The 15257-nt window shown below is 61.1% G+C and overlaps 1 protein-coding gene across 2 annotated transcripts in view; it reads left to right on the forward strand.

The window, feature by feature from the left end:
• Nucleotides 1-15257, forward strand: part of TP73 (tumor protein p73) — an 85767-nt gene that overhangs the window by 58419 nt on the left and 12091 nt on the right. For both annotated transcript variants that reach the window (XM_032758708.2, XM_058443780.1), the window contains exons 5-6: nucleotides 11813-11999; nucleotides 12945-13060. In XM_032758708.2, coding sequence (XP_032614599.1) covers nucleotides 11813-11999; nucleotides 12945-13060 — 303 coding nt within the window. The remainder of the gene's footprint in view (nucleotides 1-11812; nucleotides 12000-12944; nucleotides 13061-15257) is intronic.

Genomic DNA, 15257 nt, shown 5'->3' on the forward strand with positions numbered 1-15257 from the left:
CCTCACTCCCTCCCTGCTGGGCTCTGTGGATGCTGGCGCCGGGGAGTGGGGCGGGAGCTGGGGAGGAAGATGCTATTGCCTGCACCCAGGGCTCCTCCTCGGAAGCCCTGTGGATCCAGGGGGTAGAGGTGGGACAAACGTTGATAATTAGATTTTTGGCACCTCAGCTCTCTGGGGGCAGAACCCCCTCCACCAGGGCTTCTTCCCTTGCCCAGAGAGGGGCAGGCAAGGGGTCGGCTCACAGGGCGGGACGGGGCCGCCGGGCAGCCCGCTTGCTCCCAGTTCTGGGGTCCCACCGTGCAGGCGCTGCCCAGACCTGCTGCCTGTGCTTGCGTCTGGCCTCTGCGCCGTGACTCCCGGGGCTCCCGGCATGCCAGCCGGCTGGTAACTGATAGATAATTCATATTTTTCTCAAGTAAAATTCCACATTGGCTGCCGCCTTCCTTTTCCCCAATCAGGAAAAACACCCTTACCAGCCCCCAAGTGACCACAGCTGCTAATGGTGTCTTTGACCTCTGCTTTGCTAATGCCCACGGTGGGTCTCTCCAGCCCCGGGGGGTCCCATCTGTCCTGAGCAGCTTCCCTCAGGCCTCAGATCTCCTTGGGCACTGAGGGATCTGGAGGCTGCGGTTCACAGGCCTGTACATATGTGTGCATACACATGCATGTGCACACACACAGACACGGCACCCTCCCACATGCTTGCACACGGGTGGATACACAAGTACCTTATGCACACGCAGGCACATGTGAACACACAGGCATGCGTGTACATGCACAGGCCTCCCCCGGTCACTGCCCAGGGTTCTAGAAGCCCCCACCCCACGGAAAGCCAGGAGGAGGAGGCGGGTCATGCGTAACCGAGCAGCCAGAGGAAGGATTTGTGTTTAGCCATGAGAGTGTAACCAGTGACCAGCGGTAGGGCAAGGCCGGCATTTGGTGAGAGGGACCCTGCATGGTGAGAGGCGTGGAGCTGGCGCCTGCTGGGGTCCCAATCCCAGAGCTGCCCGTGAGCACCTGCTGCTTCTCCCGTCTGCCCTGGCATCCTCACCTGCAAAGAGAGGTATGGCCTGCCAGCCATGGTGGGGACAAAAGAGCTGGCTCTTGGGACTTCTTAGGGCAGGGCGGGGTACCTGGGGAGTGCTCCACACACGTGGGCTCTTTGTGAGTGCAGTGCTGATGGTGACACCAGTGCCCTTCTCCCAGTTCAACACTCTCTGTGGGACAGTGTGGGGTCAGAGCGTGTGCAGAGCTCTCTGTGGGGCATGGCCTGGCCTCTGAGCCCTGCTAGCCACTCCTGTCCTGGGATCTCCGTGGGTTGGCAGTGGCGCAGACAGCTGGTTCCAGGAGGCCCTCGGGGCAGAGAATGAACAAGAGTTCCTCTGGCTGTCGGAACAGCCGGACGCAATGGGCATCGGATGCTGTGACACCCCGGCTCAGCCGTTCTGCCCCCAGCTCAGCCTCATCAGGGAAGGTGGCTGTCCTTGGTGTTTGGGAAGTTTGGGGACGGGGCTCTGATGTCAGGCAAGAAGGCACTGTGGGGTTGGAAGCCCTGGCCCAGCACAGCATCTGTGGGCACCTCAGGGCATGCTGAGTGACACCACCCACAGCCCACGAGGCAGGCTGCCATGGCAGGATGGTGAGGACACACACAGGTGCGATGGCCAGCGGCCCCAGCATCCCTCCAGACAGACAGATGGCCTGGACACAGCCCCAAGTGCCCTCCAGCTGCTCTCAGACTTGGCGTGTGTGTGTGTGTGTGTGTGTGTGCACGTGCACGCGCACACGTGTTCATCTTAGGGGAGAGCTGACTCCATGTGTAGGAAAGCCCCCCTCCAGGAGGGACATGTGGAAGGAGGGCCAGGGAAGCACAAAGGCTCTGCACGGGATTCCTGGGGAGAATGAGGCTGAGTCAACACTAATGGGTCTGGAGCAACCTTCCCAGCGCCTCGGAGGCTTGCAAGCAGGAGAATAATAGCGGAGGTGTCCCAACACGATCGTGGTATCAATTGCGTTATCCTAAAAGTTTATGGAATGCATGAGTGGAACTAATACCTTTTACTGGCACCAGAAGCAATTATATGTGCGTAAAGCTGAGGGAAGAGTTCTAACAATGTTTATTGTGGAGATGAAACGTGGATTATTAGGGGAAACAAGAGTACTTAGGGCGAAATTGCAGCAATTGCTCACATCATGCAGCGTGGGGATCTGCAGCAGAGACGGAGCTTCCAGCAGGCCTGCTCTGGCTGCGGTCAGTGCCTCAGAGTTCGTGGCCCGAGCCGGGGTCGGCTCTTCTCTCTCCACTTTCTGAAGCAGCCAGAGGAACTCACTCTTGGGCCCTGGAGGTCACAGAACTTAGCCTTGGAGGCCCCAAGTGAGGCTGGGGAGGCCCCAGCTCTGAGACCCTGGGTCCTGCTGCTCCACCCCACACTGCCTGGTTCTTGGAGGAGACAGGAGGGAGAACCCCTTGGGGGACAGGATTCCCTTCCATAGGCATGAGACTGTTGGGGGAGAGGCATGATGCAATTTACGTTTTAGGAAGAATCATCTATTTTCTAGGACTTATTTCCAGTTTGGGGACAGCCCTGTGGACCCAGCACGTCTGATTAGTAGCGTTGGCAGCAACATTGCCCCCATGTGCAGGGCCTCCCACACTCTGCATTTTACAGATGAGGAAACTGAGGCTCCCAGAGGGCACACCAGGGTCACCTGTCAGCAGAGGGCGGAGCCGGGCCTGGCTCCAACAGCCAGACCCCTGACCTTGCCCTTGCAGCCCGTGTGATGCCCCACCCCGGCCCCTACAGGTCCCTGAACAGGTCCCCACGAGCAGCCCCTGCCCCCTGCCCCATCCTCTACACCCAGCTCTGTGGGGCAGGTCCCTGTGACCCTCAGGGCCCCCAGGGGAACCAACGATAAGGAGGTGCTGACCCCTCAGAGGGACCTGCCTGTCCCTAGGGGGGTGTGGAGGGAGCCCAGGCTGTACCTCAGCCCCCGTGAGCCTTCCACTGCTGTTTGCCAGTGAATCAAACTGGGACTGGGGGTGGAGAGCTGTCCCTGTCTGCTTTCACTGCTTGGTTTTGTTGACAAAGGAAAATACCTCAAGAACGCTTTATCACTGGAGTGCTCCGAGGCTGGCCACCCTCACAGGCGAGAAGCCGGGCAGCTGGGCTTGGGGACCGGCCTCTCCTGGTGCCTCCCTGCCCCCTCTGCCTTCGCCCCTCCCAGGCCTGGCCTCACTGCCACTAACTCCCGTTGACAGGGGGAAAGAGAGGCCCGCAGGGGAGGGCCGTCCCCGGCTTCTCCTGGACCCAGTGCTGACGCCAAGATTTGGTCCTAGGCAGGGCCGCGTGGGACTCAGGGCAAGGTGAGGGGCTCAGCTGGGCAGCGGGTTAAAGTTTTGCTTCCCGGTCTGGTGGGTTTCTACCACCCCAGGCCAGTGGTCACTTCTGGGATTTTCTGAGATTCCAAAAGTTGAAGCCACGTTCAAGGTATGTGGACGGACCCTGGAGGCCCAGCCCCTGCCTCTGGGTAGAGAAAGCCCTGAGCGACCTCCAGACCTTCTGTCCCTTTTCCCAGGAGCCTCAGGAAGAGGAGGACAGACAATTCCAGGGTGTCCCAGCTGGAAAGAAAAGCATCTTCTCTGCACTCCAGGCGGACAGCGTGAGGCTCAGAGATTAGGTGGTGGCCGAGGCTGGTGTCCACAGCCAGGGGTTATGATGGGGCTGCAGAGGCTTTGAATGGAACAGCGCATTTTAGAGCAGAAAGACCCTTTTGGAGAAGTTAACAGCACTCCAAGCTTCAGTGAAGCAGAAGTCAGAGCCCATGGGGAAACCGCACAGGGGGATGACCTAAAGCCCAGAGCCGCCCCAAGGGTTGCAAAGCCACCCCTCCCCAAGCCATGCCACTGGAGCGAAGCACCCAGCTCCTTGCACCTGGCATTGGGGAGATACCACTCTCTGCAGGGGGTCAGAGATTTAGAGGCCAAAATTCTCCTTCCCCCAGGCATTTCACTGAAGATTTACAAAGTTTAGCAAAAACCTAGATTCTAGCCAACTATTACCTTAAAAGCTGAAGAGGGACCATCCCACCATGTCCACAGCTTCCTCCCCTCCCTCCGCTGTCCCCAGCCACCTCCAGCTGCTGCCAATTCCAGCCCCCAAGGCTGTCCCAGGAAGCTGTAGCCAGAGACTCCGGGACCGTCCTGTGAGCAGAGGGCACCCACTGACCCTGGGGCACCCTTCCAATCCCCACAGCTGACAAAGCCGGGCCTCAAAAGGCTGGGTTAATCCTGGCTTCTCCTCAAAGCCACAAGTCAGGGTAGGGGTGAGGATCGTGGGGGCTTCCTCCCCAGGAGTTAAGGGGCCCTCTCTGCAGTGAGCAGAGCAGGCCTGTTGCCAGCCTGCTGGGCCCCTTGTGGGATAGCTCCAGGGCCTGGCCCACAGCCCCACTAGCTAGGTCCTTGCCAGAGGCCAGAGGAGAGACCAGGCTACTGGCACGGGCCCTCCAGCTGGCGCTGTCAAAAAGCAAGTTGTGGGCAGAGGACCCTGTGCTTGGTCCCGGCTCGGGCCAGAGGCTGAGTGCGGTGCTTTGAACACTCTGTGTCTTCAGAGCGGAGGGGCAGCTGCTGGTGGGCATTCCAGGGCCCTCTGCAAGCCCAGCTTTTGTCTCTGTGGACCCAGGGCACTGCCCTGCCACCCCCTCTGTCCCCAAGGCCCCAGATGGGGTACCTGGGTCCTGGAATAAGAGCAGATGGAGTTCCTCGTCCTGCCTGGGCAGCTCATTCCTTCCCGAGCTTGGGCAGAGTGACAGTGATAGTAGCACTCACCGGGCACCCGCACGCGGTCTCAGTGAATCAGGACAGCGGCGACCGGGTGGGGACTGGGCCCTGAGCGCCTCACACAGCATCTCGGCAGCAAAGCAGAGACTGGAGCTGTCCAGGCCAGGCCACCCAATCCCAGCCAGACACAAGGCAGCCTGTGTGAGTCTCAGTCTCTACTGTCCATGGAGACCCATCCCCAGCAGGATCAGGGCAGGTGAGGCCCCTGGCTGTTGTTCCCCTTACCCCTGAGGGGCTTAAGCCCAGCCACAGGGGAAGAAGCCCATGTTCCACCTGACATCTCTGCAGTGCCGTCTTCCTGGAACCCAGGAGTGTTTAAGGCGGGTCTGACGCCTCTGCAGTGCCCAGTCTTCCTGGAACCCAGGGGTGCTTAAGGCGGGTCTCTGCCTAGACCCCGACCCCAGGCCCCAGGACCCAAGTCAAGCCCAGCAGTGACAAAGGGCTGGGAGATGGAGCCTGGGGGTCAGACAGCTCTGGTCTGGGTGCTGGTCTACCCCAGCTTAGCGGGCAAGTTTGGGTCACTAAACGGACTGACAGTGCCTGACCTCCCAGGGCCAAGGTCGGGTGAGGGCCCCACACAGGGCAGGCATCAGTGGGCAGTGGATGTGGCCATGAGGGTGGACCTGGGTGCCCCATTCCCCAGCAGGTGGACAGCACTCACCATCTCCCCAGGTCTCCACACCAGCGGAGGCAGACGCCTAGGGCGAACGCTGCCTCGCAGCCTCCCCCCACACTAGGCCCCTCTTATCCCCTCTGGCTGTGGCCCTGGTCTCCTACCGGACTCCTGGGCCTTCACTATGCACTGGAGACAAAGCCACCAAGTCTGTCCTGGGCTCAGCACATACCTGCTTCCCTCCCCTACCCCGATCATAGCCCAGGATGGAGAGCCCCAGAGGCAGCCGTGCATGGGACGAGGGCCAAGCAGGCTCCGGCTCCTGTGGTCTGGGTGAACTCAGTGTCTCCCAGGGAGCCGCGCTTCCAGGCCGTGAGAGTCCCCCGTGTGGCTCCTGCTCACCTGTTTAGGACACGGCTCAAGGTCGTGGTGGGGCAGGCTGCCCAGCTCCTCAGGGTTCCCACTTGCCCCTGGCCTGCCCTCCCCAGTGAGCAGTTTCCTGTCCACAGCCTCTTGGGCTCTAGCAGGCCTCCGTCAGGGCTGAGGATCGCTTGGCATCTGCAGAGGATGTTTCTGCCTCTAGTTCATCCTCCATAGAGCTCCTGGCCTGGGAGCCCCGGCTGGCCAGCATGGGAATGCCAGCAGACACATCTGTCCCCTCCAGCCAGGAGCTCTTTCACAGCAGCCTCTTTTCTTGGGCAGTGCTGGGCCTGGCACTGGCTGTGGCCTCACGGGCATTCTGAAGCTCGCTTGAGCCTCTCATCTGCCTGGCCTGTGGGCTGTGGGTGTCCTGGTGAGTGAGCCGTCACTGCCTTGACCATGGGAGCCCCAGCTTAACACCAGGGTGTTCTGAAACAGGGGCGACTGCCACATGTGTCCTTTCCCCCTCCCCAGGCTAGTGGCTTCCCTGGGGCAGGGAGGGACCAGCCCTGTGACATCCTGCCAGGCCTCCCTGACATCTGTCAGAGCCCAGCCTGTGCTCCCAGCAGCTCTCTGAGGGCAATAGTGACATTGTGCACCAGTGTAGGCCACAGCTTCCCACAAAGGGGGCTGTCACCGAGGGTGCCCTGTGGCTGCCACCTGAGGATACCCTTCCTCTCTCAGAAGGAGAAAGGGACCCAGGAGGACCCTAATCCACAGGCTGTTGACCCTGGCTCATGCATGTGTTTTAGGGGGTCCATCTGTGAACCCATGAATTTAATGGCAAGGGTTCTGTGGCTCAGCCCCAGGAGCTTTTCTAGGGAGAGGAAGGGTCCAGGGCCTTGGCAGAGGGTGGGCTCAAAGAGGCCCATAACCCCAGAGAGGAGAGAAATGTGCCTCTGCCCCTAAACACACACACGCACACACAAGCAAGGAAACTGGATAAAAGTGGGCAATAAAAAAATCATTTAAAAAATAAAAGCCCCCACTACAGGCCCCATCTTCCAGAATCTGTTGCAACAGATTCACCCACGCTGGTTAACGGTATTTGCGGTTTGCAAGATGCTACATGTCCCAGGAAAATGACAGACAAGTTATTATCACCTCTCCACTGTCCTCCTGCCCAAACCTGCCCGTGCCGGGCACCCAGCTGCTGGGGAGCGAGGAGCGGGCACGAGGAAATTAGCAGCCCCGCGCCGCACCCGCCCCTCGCCCACCCCCACACCAGCCGTGCCAGGCCCAGGGCTCCCAGCCAGGCCGGGCCCATGTTGTACTGGGGTGGGGAGGAGGGGAAGGAGAGGAGGGTCGGAGAGGAGGCGGCAGCGTGGGGAGGGATGGGCACAGTGGCGTTTGGGCAAACCCTTTCCTGCAAGCAGGATGGTGCATGCACCCTGGGCAGGCAAGTCCAGGCGGCTCCGTGTCAACAGCCGAAGATAAACACGATTTTATCAGCTCGGAATCTGTTGAAACACATCCATCTAGCGGTTCTAGGGAAGGAGAAGGCAGGAGGGGGGCGGCGGAGGGGAAGTGTCTCCACGTGACCTTTCCTATAGAAGAGGCTCCCCCAGAGTCCTCCTCCTCCTGCCCGTTTTCCACAGGGCCAAGCCCAGGCCTGAAGCCCAGAGGCCTGCTGGGGAGACAGGAGGAAGGAGCTGGGGGAGCGCTGGAGCCGTCCGGGGCTCAGCCACCCTCTAGAAGGACCTGGATCTCTCAGGGCTCCCTTCCCTCCTGTGGCCACCTTTGTCACCCACCCCCAGATGCTGCCAGGGCAGGGGACGTCACAGACATCCCGCCCCGAGGCCACCCAGCTCCGGCCAGGCTGGGCACCTGGGGTCCAGTTAGTGCCAGAGTGAGGTCTGCCAGGCATGTATGCCCCGAAGGCCATGTGAGCACTGCACTGGGGACACCCCTGTGGGGAGGAGAGCCAGGCCCAGGACCTTGGTGGCCTTACTGGCCAGAGGGGAGGAGAGGTGCTCACATTGCCTGAGGACAGGGGCCTCCTTGCTCTCCACCGAGGCCTGGGCCTCCCTCTGCCACTGGCCCAGGTTGAAGACCTGCCCATTCCAGGCCGCTCCACATTCCAGTCCCAGCCCCCACTTCCCAGGGTGGGTGGTCCAGCTGCCGCCTGCACCAGGTACCAGGGACAGCTCCCGGCGTGCCCCAGCTCCTCCCCGGGGCGGGGTGGGGCGGGGCATCCACAGTGCTCCCCGCGCATGGGCCCCCAGGACCTCTTGCAGACGGGAGTCCCTCAGATAGTGCAGAGACGGGAGCACACACTGGGTCCTGCACCCACTTTGTGCGCCCTGGCCCTGGGACGCCCCACCACACAGCTTCCAGAGCAAGGATCGCCACTTCACCCTGCCCGGAGACCCAGAGGGAGTGGGGTGGGCTCAGCAGGGCGCTGCCCAGAGGCCGCTGCCTAGGTCTGCGAAATGGGAGCACGGCTCACCCTGAGGCCCAGGCGGGTGGGAGCTGAGGCTCCGCAGAGGACTATGGCCGGGGGTGCTGGGGCCTAGGGGAAGGGCTGCAGGGGCCTAGGGGAAAGGCTGCAGGGGCCAGGCAGGAGCTGTGAAACCCTTCACGCTGTTCAGACTCCATGGGGCTGTCAGGGAGCAAGGGCTGCCGGGGCCTCTGCCCGCAGGCTTGGTTGCACCCAGAGCCTTACTCCATCTGTGTCCAACCGGCTGAGGAGCCCAGGTGGCCTCCGCTCCCGCACCCCCATCTCAGGCCGTGGGCTGGGGCACTAGGGTGGAAGAAGCCTCAGGGGACTCAGCCCCGGAAAGGGAACTGTAGGGAAGTGGGGCCTGTGTGGCACCAGCCCCCTGCAACCTACACCTCCTCACCTGGTGCTGAGAATGACGAAGGCGCAGTAGCCACTAACACCTGCAGGCCACTGTGTTCCCAGGGGACACGCAGTGAGTCAGAGATGCAGGTGGAGAGGCTTGTGCCGTGGCTAGAGGCGTCCCAGCTGACGAGCACAAAGCCAAAACTGCCACCCACATGGACGGACCTCAGAGGCCCTTCTCCTTTTGCTGTCCCTGAGACTCTGACCTGAGCCACCCTGGCTGGGGTCTGTTTCAAGGGGGGTCTGCTGCCCCCTCCCTGCTCTGCGGTTTCCCTAGGGAGCGGCTAGGATGGATGGCATTTATTGAATACCACCTGCATACCTCCATCTGCTACACGTTACTGAGGAGAGATGGGGGGACAGAACCAGGTGCCTGAATTCCAGGGGGCCTGGGTGCTCTGCACACAAGAGGTGCTCCATAAATGCTCAGCAATGGGCAGCTCACCCTGTAGGCTGCCCTGGCCTCAGAGAAGCCTGGCAACACAGCTGCTGGCCCTGTGTTCCTCTCTCCTGCTCCAGGCACTGGCAGACAAGAGCCTGCCACCACCTGGCCCCTCCTCCTTCTGTCCCCAACCAGCACAGATGGAGACCAGGCGTGGTGTGTGGCTTCAGGCAGGGCCTTTGTCCAAGAGACCAGTGCCTGGACACAGGCCACTCCAAGTTTGGGCCAAGAGCCCTGTCTGAGTCTCCTGAGGGTCCTAGTCCCAGAGGGTCTGTGCTGCGAGCTATTCCCATGTGCCCTGGGGGCAGGGCTACCTGCTTATCCTCCCAAGTGATGCTGTGGGGAGCAAAGGGGGCATTTGTAATGGTGGGGACACTGTACGTCAGTGGTCACCTCTAGGGAAGCCAGACTGACCCCACAACAAGGGGACTGCCGTCCTTCCCGCCGTGCCCAAGCCTGCAGCTCCAACAGTCCAGGGCAGGCGCCCGCACAGGGGTGGGCTGCTAGCTCTGCAAGGCTGTTTCTGCTTTTCTTTCTTTTTTTTTTTTTTGTGATGGATTCTCACTTTGTCGCCCAGGCTGGAGTGCAATGGTGCGATCTCGGCTCACTGCAACCTCCACCTCCTGGGTTCAAGCGATTCTCCTGCCTGAGCCTCCCGAGTAGCTGGGACTACAGGCGCCTGCCACCTTGCCTGACTAATATTTGTATTTTTGGTACAGACAGGGTTTCACTGTATTGGCCAGGCAGGTCTCGAACTCCTGACCTCAGCTGCCTACCTTGGCCTCCCAAAGTGCTGGGATTACAGGCGTGAGCCACTGCACTCAGCCTGTTTCCTGCTTTTCTAAACAGCGCCCAGCCTCACCTGCAGGGCTGTGCATGATGGTTCCTTCCTGCGTTTCAAACAGGACTGGGGATGGGCGGCTTCCTGCCTAAGGCCCTGTGCCCAAGGTGGGGGTTGCAGGCAGGGGCAGTGGAGCCACTCTGGCTCCAGGGGCTCCAGATGGACGGAGGACCTAGGAGGGGCCAGCCCTTTGGTATCCAATTCCCATCCTGAGGAGGCCACTGAAAGACCCCCTTCCACTTGTCCCTCCAGCCCCCTCACACCCGTGGCAGGGACAGGCCAGCATTCCTGGCTGGGTCTCATTCGGGGAGCCCAAGTAGCTCATCAGAGAGGGGACTGCTCCTACTGCGCAGGAACAGGGGCGCTCAGGGTGCCGGGGACCCAGGCCCCACCCACCATGGCTCAAAGGCTCCGTCACCTCCATCTCCCCCTTCTCTTTCCTTTTTCCTTCCTCGCTTTTCACGTGCCTGCACCTGCCAAGGACCTATGTGGCTCCTGAGAGCCCCTCATGTCCCTTGATGGCCAGAGAGGCAGTGCTGGTGGCCAGTGGGGGTCGGGGGTCAGGGCCCCCTAACTTCCTTGGCAAAGGGAAGACTCCACCTGCAGCTTCCCTGGTTCTGCCAGTAGCTCCCTGTCTCCGACCTCAGTTTCCCCAGCTGTTCCATGGTGGAGTGCGATGGGACATTCTCCAGGGCACTTGCGGCTGCAGTGACTTGTGATTCTGAGTCATCGGGGGCTGGTGAGGGGCGCAGAGGCCATGAGATGGCAGCAGAAGTCATTCTCTGAACCTGAGACTGGGGATCATTCCTGATGGCCCTGTGGGGAGAGGGCATGAGGACTCCCAGCAGGTGTCCAGGAGCCTGACACTTGGGAAATCAGCCAGCTTGGAAGTGAGTGGACGCCCCTGCAGTGGCCTCAGCGGGGTCACTTTTAGAACTCATGAGAGCCGGCCTGGGTCCTCAGATGGGCAGCCGGGCCCTGTGAGGCGAGGACACTGGAGGCCTCTGCAGGGGCTGGATCAGGAAGGGTGTCATCCAGTCCTCCTGCAGCAGGGCCCACGCCAGCTCCAGACAGACCTATTAGCTCCTCGAGTCCCAAGCTGGGGATACTGGGGCTGTAAGCCCAGAGGGGCCCCCAGAGTGGCCCAGACCAAGCCGCACAGCTCGGCTGCTCAGACTTGGTGGCCCCAGCAGGAGAGGGTGTCAGAGTCACCAGGGCTGCTGAGGCCGTGAGAGGCCTTCACGCCAACCCAGAGAGCTCTCTATGGAAGCTTGAATGCGTAGCGGGCACCCATCCCATCACACATTAACCACTTGCTCTGTGCAAATGCCAGAGAAGACTAGCTCTGGTCTTAAAAACAGATTCAATGCTGCAAACCTACCTCTTCAAAGTGCTCGAAACCCACCTCTTCAAAACGCTGCAGTCAGGGACATGGCTTCCTCAGGCCTGGCTCCCAGTCCCCGTTCCCGCCCTCACTCTCCAGCAGCCCCTTCTTGCTCTCCTGGCCTTTCTTGTCCCCATTCATAAACCTAAAGCCTCTCTGCCTGGCTGCCACCGGCACTCACACCCCTGCTGTCATGGAGCCCAAATGACCCGATGGCTGTGGAGTGGGTGCCAGGGCAGCCGTGCCTGGATTCACGCCTCGAAGGACAAACACCTGGAGGGATTCAGCAGAGGGGCTGCTCGGGGCAGTCTTCATCTGGGGCTTGTGGAAGGGGCTCCCATGGGGAGGACGTGGCTCCCAATGCGGGGTGGCCTGGACAGGGGTGCAGTTGGGACCACTGGTCTCACCCGTTCCCTCTCCCCCACTCCAGTACTCCCCGCTCTTGAAGAAACTCTACTGCCAGATTGCCAAGACGTGCCCCATCCAGATCAAGGTGTCCACCCCGCCACCCCCGGGCACCGCCATCCGGGCCATGCCTGTTTACAAGAAGGCGGAGCACGTGACCGACGTCGTGAAACGCTGCCCCAACCACGAGCTCGGGAGGGACTTCAACGAAGGTGAGGCCCCCAGCTCCTCTGCCCACGGTGGCACTTTGCCCAGCACCCTGGACAGCACAGCCAGGGGCTGCCTAACTGGGAGAGATTGGGGCTGACAGCATGGGCTTAGCCATTCCCCTGGGGAGGGCTTTCAGTGCCTCTGCCAGCCCCCATTTTCCCAGTTCTGAGTGGGACCTGGGGGGGCCCATGCTCCTGGGCAGGGGCAAATGGTCTGGGCAGAGTCTGAAGGGCAGCGGCCTTCTGGGGCCCCAGAGATCCTATGAGTTATAGCTCCTCTCTCCAGTGTGCCTGGCAGGGCCTACGGGCTACCCCAAGGATTAGCAGGAGAATCAGGGGGCAGAGCCACTGGGCAGGCACCCCCAGAGCACAAGGGCTGCCAGCTGGCCTGAGCCTCATCTGGAAGCCCACAGGACTGGGCCTGGTGGTCTCAGTTCTGCTGCGATGCACCTGGCACAGTGCTGGGTGCCTCTGCACCTGGCACAGGGATGGGCACCTCTCTGCACCTGGCACAGGGCTGGGCACCTCTCTTCACCTGGCATGGGGCTGGGCACCTCTTCACCTGGCACGGGGCTGGGCACCTATCTGCATGTGACACAAGGGTGGGCACCTCTGCATCTGGCATGGGGCTGGGCACCTCTGCACCTGGCATAGGAGTGGGCACCTCTCTGCGCCTGGCATGGGGCTGGACACCTCTGCCTGGCACAGGGCTGGGCACCACTACATCTGGCATGAGGCTGGGCATCTCTGCACGTGACACCAGGGTGGGCACCTCTGCACCTGGCACAGGGCTGGGCACCTCTCTGCACCTAACAGGGGTTGGCACCTCTGCAGCTGGCACAGGGCTGGGAACCTCTTTGAACCTTGCACGGGGCTGGGCACCTCTGCACCTAGCACAGGGGTGGGCACCTCTGCACACCTCTCTGAAGTGTCGACCCCTCCCGGCAGGACAGTCTGCCCCAGCCAGCCACCTCATCCGCGTGGAAGGCAATAATCTCTCGCAGTATGTGGATGACCCTGTCACCGGCAGGCAGAGCGTCGTGGTGCCCTATGAGCCACCACAGGTAGGCCAGGAGCCAGGCTGTGCCCAGGGCCCTGCAGTCAGCCGTACGGGCGGGGGGAGGGGTCCCCTGGGGCAGCCCCTGTCCCTCCTGAGTTGGCTGATCTGCCTGTCCCGTCGGCATCTGTGCAGAGCTCCCTGCTCTGTGTTAAGTCTGCGTCGGCGGCTCCTTCCTCACCCACACCCGCCCCACTGTGCACACTGCTGCTCTGGCGCCGCATCCGCCTCGGGCACTCTCGGGGCCTCAGCGTGCCCAGCTCCATAGCGGGGAGTGGGTTTTCAGCCTTCTCCTCTGTTGGTGCCCAACACTGGCTCTGGCCTGGGGCTCCCAGACACAGGGATTTGGGAGATGGGGAGGTCCCCGCCCATTTAGACCCTGGATTGGCTGGGGCAGAACCAAACCAGCAACAGCGCCTGAAGTGGTGGCAAATTCTACGAGGGGGGTTGAGGGATGGTGGAAAGACTCCTAGGCCAGGCCAGGGGCCCAGGAGAGGCGGCCTGCAGGAGGCTGAGGCTGGTCAGCAGGGTGGAGAGCCGGGAGGCCCCGCTGGGCACCACGTGGGTGGGGGGTGCAGGGGACTGGGGGGCATGCAGGCTGGAGGGGAGGGGACACGGAGAGGCTGGGGGCTTTGACCTTTGGCCCAAAGGCAGCAGAAATTTCTGGGACACCATTCTGGAGCTGATGTGGGGCCCAACTGGTGTGAAAGGCTCGGGTAGGGGGAAACAGAGGGTTTGAAGTTGCTGCAGGATGGTGGGGCAGGGGCAGAACAGGAGGTGAGGAGTGGGTACTAGGCCCCCAGGGGAAGGCAGGCAATGGCAGGCCTCTACCTTCCCAGTACCTGGTTCTGAGACCAGGCTCCATGCTGTACCCAGCCCCAGCCTCCCCCACCAGGTCCCCATCCCTGTACCAGGCCCCCAGGACACCCCAGACTCCTGTCCCTGTACCCAGTCTCCAGGTCCTCCACAAGCCTCTACCCTGTACCCAGGCCCCCTTTGAGGTCCCCATCCCACCATCCTCTAAGAGCAGCCCCTTATGTCAGTGGAACCAGGGCCCAGGAGGGCTCTCTGAAACCCATGTCCCACCCTCACCCTGCCTCGGCCTGCCAGGAAGGCAGAGCTCTCTCGCCCCCTGGTGGCTGCCGTGTGACAGCAGTTCTGAGAAAGGCCAAGATTTTCCCAAACCCCTAATGGCTTTTGTATTTGTCCCCAGGGTGACATGAAAACTGCCCACATTATGGTCTGGGGACACTCATTGATCAACAGTTTTGGTTCATGGCTGGGCGCGGTGGCTCACGCCTGTAATCCAAGCATTTTGGGAGGCCAAGGCAGGTGGATCACTTGAGGTTAGGAGTTCAAGACCAGCCTAGCCCACAGGGCGAAACCCCGTCTATACTAAAAATACAAAAGTTAGCCGAGCCTGGTGGTGCATGCCTGTAATTCCAGCTATTCTGGAGGCTGAGACAAGAGAATCGCTTGACCCCAGGAGGCAGAGGTTGCAGTGAGCCAAGATCGCGCCATTGCATTCCAGCCTGGGGGACAGAGAGAGACAACGTCTAAAAAAAAAAAAAAAAAGAGTTTTGGTTCACGTCTCAGCTGTACTGCAAAATCCCTGGGAAACAGGAGTGTACTGGGGGTGGGTTCGCTGGGGACAGCTCTGGTTCCTCTTTCTGCCCAGATGAGCCCACAGCATGCAACACACACATAGGCCCACAAAATCTGTGCCAGCACACTCACACCCAACATCTGGGCTTGACCTCCAGCCTGTGTCAGGGGAGAAGGTTGGGGCAAACAGACCGCAGGACTCTGTGCTGCTCTGAGAGCAGAGACCAGGTCTGAGCCCTCCCAGAACCCAGAACCAGCCCAGTGCTTGGGGTTCAGTGATCTTCATGAATGGGTGGCTGGATGGGGTGAGTGAGTGGATGGATGGGGGTGGGTGGGGTGGATGGATGGATGGGTAGGTAGGTGGACAGATGGACGGATAAACGGGGTGGGTGGGTGAGTGGATGAATGGATGGGTGGGTGGATGGATGGGGTGGGTGGGTGAATGGATGCGTGGGTGGGTGGGTGGGTGGGTGAATGTATGGTTGGGTAGAGGGATGTTGAATGGATGGGGTGGGTGGATGGATGGATGGATAGACTGATATTGTTGAATGAATGAATGGGTGGAAGGATGTTTGGATGGATGGATAATAAATGGGGGA

The sequence above is a fragment of the Hylobates moloch genome, unplaced genomic scaffold, assembly GCF_009828535.3.
Source record: "Hylobates moloch isolate HMO894 unplaced genomic scaffold, HMol_V3 SCAFFOLD_9, whole genome shotgun sequence".
Lineage (NCBI taxonomy): Eukaryota > Metazoa > Chordata > Mammalia > Primates > Hylobatidae > Hylobates > Hylobates moloch.